The sequence below is a fragment of the Histoplasma capsulatum genome, genomic scaffold (genome assembly GCF_000149585.1).
Source record: "Histoplasma capsulatum NAm1 scaffold_7 genomic scaffold, whole genome shotgun sequence".
In the NCBI taxonomy this organism is placed as follows: Eukaryota; Fungi; Ascomycota; class Eurotiomycetes; order Onygenales; family Ajellomycetaceae; genus Histoplasma; species Histoplasma mississippiense.
In genome coordinates, this window is record NW_001813976.1 from 1,564,588 (window position 1) to 1,574,915 (window position 10,328).

The window sequence follows — 10,328 nt, forward strand, 5'->3', positions numbered from 1 at the left end:
CATTATTTCCCCTTTTTCTTCCGGCAGATGTCTTACCTGGGACAAAGTGCTGTAGATACTCACAATCCGCAGACGCCAACCTATTGCTCCTCTTCAACTGGCTTAAGATATATACCATATGACTGGTACGGTTTGTACGGTTTTCCTGGGTCGTGGCTTTCGAGGATCTTTTTTCATGACTAGAGATATATATATAGATAGAGATATAAGGTATCCTAAGGTAACGGTAATGCAAATTCCGCTTATTGCGAATAGGCAAAATCCGCTCACCACGCTCACTTTCTTTCATGCTTGAAAAAACTCGCTCCTCCTACTACACGCCATCATCTTCAGTCATTGACTATCAAGAATGCTTATTCATAGCAGCCGTATATTGAATTTTTCGACTGTAAGATTCAATCTATCTCCACATACATACTCACGATAGAAAGCAAGCCATGAACATGAGAAAATTTCATGATTTTTATATCGATTGACGTTACATTGAGAATAGATGTGTTGAAATTGGAAAGGAACGCCAATACACAAAGGAAGCCGGAGTGGAAGAATAATTGACGGTTGGGAGATGTATGTCGGCTGAGTGACTTATCACAATACAGAATACCCACAACGTTCACTGTTTAATCATGTATGTCCTCATCTGAACGCTGCGACCCTCTACTTCGCCCAGTGTCCGATTCGAAGTATTCTCAGATTGCCTATTGGATTGGTTCTTCTCAAGCGATTAGCGAGTGAGATTGCGCCTTTCGCTAAGTGAATAGACGTTTTGGTCCTTCCAATCCATCATAATGATAATATGGCTTCAACATGTCTCAGCTCGCTACGTTAAGCATATACGTTGCAGAAGGGCGAATGCTCGCAGCAGAAGGCGGAATGGAAGCTTGACGGTGGGAGGTTGTATGTACGTAAGATGTCCCTGCAGCTGCTAGCAACCTTTGGTCCTTTATCACCCCTGCTGACTACTGCTTTGCACATAGGACTGAATGTATCTTTGAAATCCATCGACAGATTGTTAAGAAAGCGTATTGAGGATCGATCGCTCATTAAGTGATTGATTATCTAATTGATAGTTCGTGTGCGCTTCAATTCCTTGTGTAAGTTGTATTATGGTTAACTATCGCAGTAATCTTCGATTAATATTACGACAATATTGCCGGATCCTTTCTACTATTGAAGATCTCCTCAATGGACCTGATATTTCGATTTGTCAAAGGGCTCAATAAAGTATGTCCCATTCCATACTTTTCAGGAGATAGCAGTTTGAATTACAAGGTTGGCGCATCTCCATACATCCCCGAAGTTTGGCTCTCTTTGTATTACTAAATCTTCAACTAGCTTTTTTTTTTTTTTTTTTTTTTTTTTTTTTTTTTCATTCACAACGAGAGGAGATGGAAGGCATGAATGAGAACGGCCTTGTCATAGCTTCTCGTTACTAGTCGGCATAGCCCTTGGCTCTTTGACAAATTGGCTGTTTCCCTCTATATTCTGCGTCAGGGAAGACATTATGCCCGTAACAAGTATATATTGACTGGGTTTGCAGAATGCTTCGTACCTCACACAGTGATCTCTTTTTCTGACACTGACGGGCTTTCTTCAGGGGGGAATTCTTCAGAGTTGTAATTAATGGTCGCATGCCTTTCCATCCAGAGCGAACTCAGCTAGGAGGGTAAAAAAAGGTGTGAGGAAGATGAAAAGCTAACATCATATAAGACTAAGCACGTGTGAAGCGGGAAGTGACCGACCATCCAAGCTGCATATCGGACAGATCAGGGTTTTTGATTTATAAACTCATAGCGGAGAGATGGGAGATTGAAACACATCAAGAACGATAAGCTCCCCCCGTTCCAGTTCCCATGTTACTCCTGTGGCCTGAACGGTTGAAGAATTGGTAGCTTGTGGCGTCTCCGACCTCATGGCTAAAATGGATCTGAAACGAGGACCATTCCCGATCTGTCGGCTAGCACAGACACTAAACTTAAATGGAAGCTCTGGAAGGGTTCTGGAAGGGTAATGGAAGGGTGACTGGAAGGATGATGGAAGGATTATGGAAGGGTCGTGGAAACACTATGGACAGGGCGTGGCCAATAATAGCCAATAAAAGACGTCTTCCAAAAGGCTAAATCGCACGACCGGGGTTCCGACGACAGCAACTGGTTGGAACTTGACGCAATTCCGTAGTGGAGGCTGCACGTTCGAAACGAATCTGGCAGGACTGGCCTTCGTATTATTGTTGATGTGCGGAGATAGGGTGCTGACTCCGTATTTTCCAGGAAGGGGAGAGGTGGAAACATGTACGGATAGCGCTGACACTCCAACCCTGCCAGGCGAACAAGGAACTTTCGGCAATTGGAGTAGGAAAGGGTTTGATTGGCAGAATTCTCAATTAAGTTTAACTCTCTCCAAAATATGGCGTCATGGCCACAAAACCTTGGTGGCCTTGACACATACACATTATTGTTAGCTACTAAATATTAGTTAACTATTATTATTATTATTGTTGTTGTTGTTGCTATGATTGTTGCTATAAGTATGAAACGTGAGGGCTGAAACATCGGCAAAAGACTTGGGTGCATCAAATAGAATAACAGGCCATAATACGAACTCCCATCGTTTTTCGTGCATGTTACGCCGTCGACGCAGGTGGTGGTGAGATGAGACAATGATGACCAGGTCATTGTAAATAAAGTTAGTAGGAGAGGCAAGCACAGGCGAAGAAGCTTCGGGCGTTTTTTGACCATGGACAAGCGTGAAGATGATGCTGTTGCAAACAGTGCGCCAATTACACACTAGAATCTGCTTTTCCTGTTCTCGAAGCTCACCACCGTTAATTAATATTTATCGTTACAAATAAGATGGAATGCGCTTCATGCTGAGGAGGAACCGCATCTCGAAGCCTAATTCCCCATTAATGCTTTTCTTTTCCTTTCCCTCAAACCCCGAGGGACTCTTCACTCTCGCGAAAGAAATCAGCGGTCTTAACGTAAAGTGTTGGGAAGTTCCAAGGAATCATCTATGCAAGTATCGCCGCAACACTTTCCACCGATTCTGTTTTTGGATAAATTGATAAAGATAAAAAATAACCGGCCAGCCTTCCAGAGCCTTGCCACGGATGCCAGAAGGGTCGGCTTCTGAGCCAGTCTTCCGGTTACCTTTTCTCCAAAGCGCCACATCGTCAATCCCTTCGATTGGGCTGGCTTGACAGATTCTAATTTGCCGACTTGGTGATGTAAACCGGGGAAGTCGGGCATAGCAAAATGGTTACGGGTTGGAGGGTTGGAAATGGTGTGTGATACCAGAAAACTAACTTCGGGATGGCCCGCCAGCCAGCTGGTCTGATTCAAACCACATATCTGTTGTTTACGCATGATATTATCACCTTTTTTCCATGCTACGATGAATAGCTGGTGTTTTGCCGTAACTTTGTCTGTTTTATTACTTCATTCTATTTGTTTTTGTATTACACCAGGCTTTACACCAGGCTTTACACCAGGCCAATCTGGTTTTGGAAAATGGATAAAGTTTCAAGTTACTGGTAAATGCATGGGTGAAATAATCACTAGGTACGGAGTACTCTGCATCTATGTTATCTAGCGGGTTAAAGGAGTCAGAAATGGGGGACGAGCTACGCGGGATATATACCACATGGACACGCCAAAAATTTAATTCTCCCCTTCTGGAAAATGTTTGTGCATGAACTCCCGTGCGTGGCGGTGACATTTCGTCTCTTGGTTGCTTTGGACTCTTCCTGTTTCGGGTTAAAGGGTAGGGAAGGAGACAAGTTTTTCCTCCTCTTCTGCCTCGGGCGCGGACCGCTGAAGCAAAGATCAAGCAAGGGACACTAAGAAAAGGGGAACCCTTGAAAAGGGGGGGAGGGGGCCACCAAAGGCCAGGAAACAAAATCCCCCTACGTTTTGACCAGGATCTCACCCCGAAACCCCCGCCAAAATTCCTGTCCCAAACAAGGAAGTTCTAAAATAAGAAAAATAAGGCTGTTCATAGACAACGAAGGGACCTGCTCACCAGCGGGCCTAAACGCCCCGGTTCCACCAGTGCGAGCCATGGGTTGGATCATGCTGGGGCCATGGGAGCATGAAAAACATCGCTAGCTCGAGAGAGCATGGCAGGAGGCTAGAGTCCTGCGAGTTCCCCATCCCCATTTTTCTTCAGCCTTTCTAGAAGTTGAGGTTTGGGGCACTGCGCCATCATTTACATGTCTGTGTCAGTGGCTTTTTCTTTGCCATTTGGATCCACAGAATTTGTGTTACACATGGGAAGGTCTTTGCATCCTAGTGCCGATGGTGCAGCTCGCTCTAAATTATTTAACGTATAAAGGCTAAAAACGAGCTTTGGCGTGACTGGAGTGTAAAAATTTTAAACTTCTGGAAATTATGGCTTCAAAGAATAATTTTTAGTTCGCAGTTTCTTTCTTCTGCTTTTGTAGTGTAAAGTCCTTCCAAATAATGCATCCTTTGGGATGATAGTATGTCCGAGCCTCACCGAAGTCGACTGAGGTTGTCCAAATCGACGAGGATTATGGCTTGTAACTTCAGTGTGCCCTGGAGGGTACCCTCCAACCCAAAACCCCCGAAACACCAAAAGGTCTGTAAGTTGTATGTAAGTGCACTTCTTGGGGGAGAAGGGTGGCGTCCTGAAATTCGCCATACCTTCAGGATGCGACACGCCATTTCATCTGCCGTTAGTGTCCTATACACAGGGATCATCATAACGCCACGGTGTTATTATGGCAATGCCCCCAGCAAAACAGGAAAAGAGGAGGGAATCGGAGATTCGGAGGGAAGTCCCTTTGTCACAACTTTCTAGATTCCACAGACCTTCGGACCATGAAGCTAGAATGCATGGATCCCAGTAATTTTTGGCTGCGTTGTGAGCTTCCACAACAGCCTGCAACCCTGTTTGAATGATGCATTCATTTGGGAGTCCCTTTTCGCAACTTCGATTAAAATTGGTTTTCTTGTTTGGAGGAGGGCTGCTTTGATCAACTCGGCGGACTGACTCCACTTTGTCTGCTGTTGACGTCCTCTTGCCTGCAGGGGCATCGATCCTCCTTCGAGGCGGATGCGCCACGATTTGACTTTTGAGACAATAGAGCGTGCCAAGTAGCCCCCTAGTTTTGAATGGTTGCAGGTCTTTTCTTCGAGAAGATTGCCTAAAGTAATTAGCGACGCACTAGAGGAAGTAGGGGGGGAAAGCCCCTTAGGCAGATGGATCCTCCGTAATCCGTATTGCGAACAGAGATGATTTTCATGCGGGTTCAAATTCTCAGATCGAACCAGCAGTTCAAAAATCGGCCACATTGGTCAGTCGGTCGATATTTGCCTGCAATGCTGAGCCCTTGAGCTGTCCTCTGGCAGCCCCCGACTGACTGGTGTGCCACCACCCTCCCAATCTTGATGCCACTAGTCGGTTGGGCTGAATGCTGGCCCCCTCGTTTTATGTCTCGTGTAGGGATCCGCACGTCTGCATTTCAAGACGTAGGCGGGCTTGGATGCTACGAGAGCGTGTGATTACTGTATTTCCACAACAATATAGCATAGGGGGTTGGGGTGGTGTGCATCCACAACCCCGCCCAGCCTGACATCTTTTCAGGGAAACTCAACGGGGTTTTTATCTCTAGATTGTGGCCCAGGCTTACCGCACGGGATGGGCAGTGTATGAATCATCAGCATGTTTTCGACCGCCCTGCGATCACCATGCTTGTAAGGCCTCATAGGATTCATGGCACAAAAGTTAAGTTGATCATAGAAGAGCATAAAAGAGAAGATTACAAGACCGCCGACCCACGGGCCACCGAGACGTGACTGGTTTGAAAAATCGTTCGCTGGCGCCATGTCTCCGGTGCAGGGTCCTTCAGCAGTCTTCCAGAAACTTTTGGGGGCTTTCTTTTCACCCTGGGCCCGTTTTGGCGCGCGGCCGTGGTCGACTTGCTGGTGTGTTGCTGTTGGCTCGCTGGCTGCGGTTCGCAGCCGGGGAGCTCGCTGGCGATTTCGTTAAGGCTAGTCGAGTCGCCGCCGCCCGCCGCCCGCCGCCCTTTAAGAATAGTAGTAGTAGTAGTAGTAGTAGTAGTAGTAGTAATAGTAGTAGTAGTAGTAGTAGTAGTAGTAGTAGTAGTAGTAGTAGTAGTAGTAGTAGTAGTAGTAGTAGTAGTAGTATGTTACCGGAGACGACACTTTTCTCAACTAGCAACAAAACACCTTTTGACTTCTCGCCACCATCGCCGTACCTCCACGTCCCGTACCAACTGGCCAACAAACTCCATTGCCAACTACATCTATTCCCTGCCCTGCAGCTGCTTCCCCTCACCTCCACATTCTCCTCGACCTCCTGCACGTCCAACCGTTGCAGCAGCCTTCCCGTCTCGCTTCGGCTTCCTTTTTGTCGCTGGTGAGTTGCTCAATCCCTGGCTTGACCATTTTAGCCCTTGTTGTTGTGGGACTTGGAATGCATTGTTTCTCTGTTCCTCATTCCTGTGGTAGCCCGCCCTGAGTTGTTTTCGCGTTGCTCTGTCTGTCGCTGTTGGGAATAAGTGGTCACAGTCTACGGCCTGCGATATATATTGAATGCCTGATGGAGGTGTGGCTATGTCTGCTGTAACATCAATTGTCTGATTGGCATTCGTGAAATCCGTTGCTAACCTCGTCGCCAATGGTTTTTATAAAAGTGCGCCCAAGTGATCTGATTTCGCTGATTTTTGCCCTCTTAAACCTCTTGTATTATCTGCCTTCGAATCTCGACCGCCCTTTCGCCTTCCATCAGCGACATAACATACCACACCACTACAAGAGGTTACCAAGTTGTGGATATCAGAAATTTTGTGATCTTTTCTTTTGTCAGAACGCCCAGTTTCTTTCTCTCGTGAACGGGTTTCTCCGGATCGCTCCAACAGGGCCTCTGTCCTGCCTGCCCGGTGACACCTTTTGCATCCTTTCCCCCGCATATCTACCCACGGAGTTTTCTTTGGAGACACAAAACGGTCTTTGAAGACGCCCGGTTAGCCTGCTCAGTAACCCGTCTGTGCTGCTACTGCGTCGCGTGGTTCCTACCTCGGCTTGTAGCTGCCTGGAAAAAAATCTTGAGCCCAAGTACTATCTGCGGATATCCGTCCTCCCCAAGCGTGTGTGACCTGCGTTGAGCTACATTTTGATTGCGACCCTTGCGCTGTCCCCGTATCTCTGCCATAGGATTGTGACATTCTGGACGGAGAGGTTTTTTCTGTGAATTTGTGTGGCCAGTTGCGGGAGACTCCTTGCGCACGCTGCGAGCTACCGTTACCTTTTCAGAAGACATTCTTCTGATCCTTAAGCCCAGTCTTACATCGACCTAGAAAGTACATGACGACTCGAGAGATATTTATATGAATCCAAGCGCCTTCCGTGTGTTACAAAATTCTCCGATGCAACCTTTCTGAGCAAGCTCGCGATTGATTGATATCCATTCACGTTACCAGCCTCGCGTTTGTCTCCCGAGAGATAGCTCTGAGATATCACTGTTAGATTGTTTCGCGCGATCAAGGATTAGTACTTGTGATAGAAGGTGTGTTTTTATTGATTTTCCGCGCTGCTATATAATTTATTACTGTTTATCCCATTCATGTCAGACATACAATGCTTCTCCACCTAAGTTTATCTATCTTAGGATTATTTGAACCCTTTTTTCCATTGGGTTTTCTTGGAAACGATCTGTTGCTCTCTGATTTGACTATGTACTAACTTAACATCTCCGTGCGCAGGAAGATAATCATTGAGGAAATAGATTCTCCAAAACGAGATATTTGTTCTAACAATCAAGGAGGCTTTACAAAACTATTGTCGACAGACAGCCTCTAGTCGTCGCGACTGCTTCAGTCTTTATTTTCTTTTCAGTTGAATGGTTACTGGCGCTGGCTATGGATATCCCAACGATTTTAAACGAGAAGGGGACTGCTGCTGCTGCTGCTGCTGCTGCTGCTGCCGCTAAAGCTCAGCTTCAGCAGCAATTGGCTCAGGGTACTCACATAAAATCCCAATCGCCGTCCGAAATGGGCTCTGAAAACGGAACATCACAAAACGGAGACCAGCCGAATATCTATAATCCTACCTCGCAACCTCAGCCTCTATCAACCATCCCCCAATATCATTCTCCGCCGCAGAGCTCAGTTGTAAATTCAGCTGCCCGTTCCGACTACATTCAGAACGACCAGGGGAAGATCGAATATCTTCAGAATGACAGTAGCGGACGCACAAGAGCAAATGGAGAACCTGCGCCCAAAACTTTCCATTGCTCGACCTGCGGCAAAGGGTTTGCGCGGAGGAGTGATCTCGCGAGGCACGGTAAGATTAATATCACCTCACGGGGCGACAGTTGGTGATTTGGCGTCTAACATCTCTCTCTTTTGTTTTTTTAGAGCGGATTCATAGTGGAATCAGACCTCACGTATGCGACTGGCCGGGTTGCGGGAAGCAATTCATCCAGCGTTCTGCATTGACTGTCCATACTCGAGTCCATACTGGCGAGAAACCGCACATGTGCGACCGATGTGGCAAGGTAAGAGAAATCGCTTTTCAGAAAATATTTGTTCTTCAGCGATACTAAGGGATTATTATATGTAAACAGCCTTTTAGTGATTCGAGCTCCCTTGCAGACATCGCAGAATACATTCCGGAAAACGACCTTACAAATGCCCGTATGCAAATTGTCAAAAAACTTTTACGAGGCGGACTACTTTGACGAGGCATCAAAATCACCATACTGGTACGATCGAAGAGGCTGCAGCTCAAACTGAAGCAAACCTGCGTCAAAACAAAGAGAGAAGTATTCGCCCCCTTGAAGGAATTTATTCAGAACCTGGATCCGCCCAGTCGACACCTTCATGTCAACGTCTTTCTGCATCTCCGGGGAATGAATTACCACCAATGCATCTACACCGCCAAATGGGCGAATACTATATGGGCAATAATACCTCGATACCTCCACATCTACGAAGTGACTTCCAACAGGCCAGTCCCCGCGCATCTCCATCCACGTCATCGCCACCGCTTTCTACCTACAATAGCGTGCCCCACATTCGACCTTCCTTGACCTCCCACCCAAGTGGATACCGACCACCTCAACCTCTTGAACCTCCTGCCAACAGTGATCCTCGCCCCAATAGCGTAGCTGGAAGTCCACACATTTCGAGCATGGGGTGGGCATCTCCGACACTTAACAGCATCAGTTCGCCAGGGTCAGCCTCAGCAACTGAGTATTCATACCCAGAGCCATCACTACCTCCTTACTCAGCGCACATACCGCCCCACATATTTTTCCCCAATTCAACAATACGACGGCCGCAAAGCACTGAACCAGAGAACTACGAAATGAAACCTAAATTGAACGGGGATTCATGGACTACGCCTGTTTGATCGCGACTATTGAGAAGTGTACCGATTGTTCTTCCTTCCACGCCACCGGTTTATTCCAATGCGATTAATTATTTTACTTCGTACCTTGCTTTCCCCGGAGTTTTTATAGATACTCTGCCGTGATTTCACGAACATGAAAACGGGTTATTGTTCGATAGTGCCTGTATGAATACCGTACCTTATTCCACCATACATACCTTTTTATTAATTACTAGTATCTCTGTTGTTGCTTGCCATATCTGGGGGCCCATTATTTTCTTTTTCCCTCTTTCCCTCTCCAAATTTCGTCATATAAGTTGATTTTCCACGCCAGGTCCTCCCACTCATCATCAATATTTTTTTAATTTTTTTTAAATTTTTCCTTTCTTCTGTTGATAGAACATTTACAGAGCTCTGCAGGCGCTGTGGGAATGGAACATTGCGAATGGTGTAAGCAGCAATCGGAGTACGGAAGGAGCTTTTCGGGTTTCCAGTTTACCTTTGGCTGTTTTTGGGATTTGATATAACTTGTGGTTGTATTGTATTCATTCGTTTCGTTCGAGTTGACACGGTTTGCATGGACAAAAACTAAGGCTATAAGGCTATTTAGTTATATATGTATCTCATTACCCCCATCTTTTTGATATATTAGTTTTTTTGACCAACATAGATTTTCCTTGTTATATATTGTTTTATAGTAAGTTGTTGCGCTTGATATTTTTAGGTTGTGGTAGCTATCTGTTCGTATATTTCTTCCTGAAGACTTTTTTCTGTTATAGTAGTCCCTGCTTCTTTGAGAATAGTATCGAAGTATAAGTAAGTACATGAAAAAATATATTAGTACTGGGTGTCTAGAATATGATAATAAACCACGATATTTCTTCGTTGATTTGCCATGCAGGGAACCAATGTAATAATAGACAGGATACGTCATGTAATCCAAAGCCCATG

General features: G+C 45.9%; 1 protein-coding gene across 1 annotated transcript; it reads left to right on the forward strand.

Annotated features, from left to right (window-relative positions):
• Nucleotides 1–7,903: 7,903 nt before the first annotated feature.
• On the forward strand, nucleotides 7,904–10,232 carry HCAG_06087 (hypothetical protein; the record flags this gene model as incomplete). The annotated part of the gene is made up of 7 exons (XM_001538432.1): nucleotides 7,904–8,327; nucleotides 8,402–8,541; nucleotides 8,611–8,680; nucleotides 8,839–9,220; nucleotides 9,788–9,827; nucleotides 10,102–10,117; nucleotides 10,219–10,232. 7 exons carry the CDS (start codon nucleotides 7,904–7,906, stop codon nucleotides 10,230–10,232), a joined length of 1,086 nt encoding a protein of 361 aa, XP_001538482.1.
• Nucleotides 10,233–10,328: the final 96 nt, after the last annotated feature.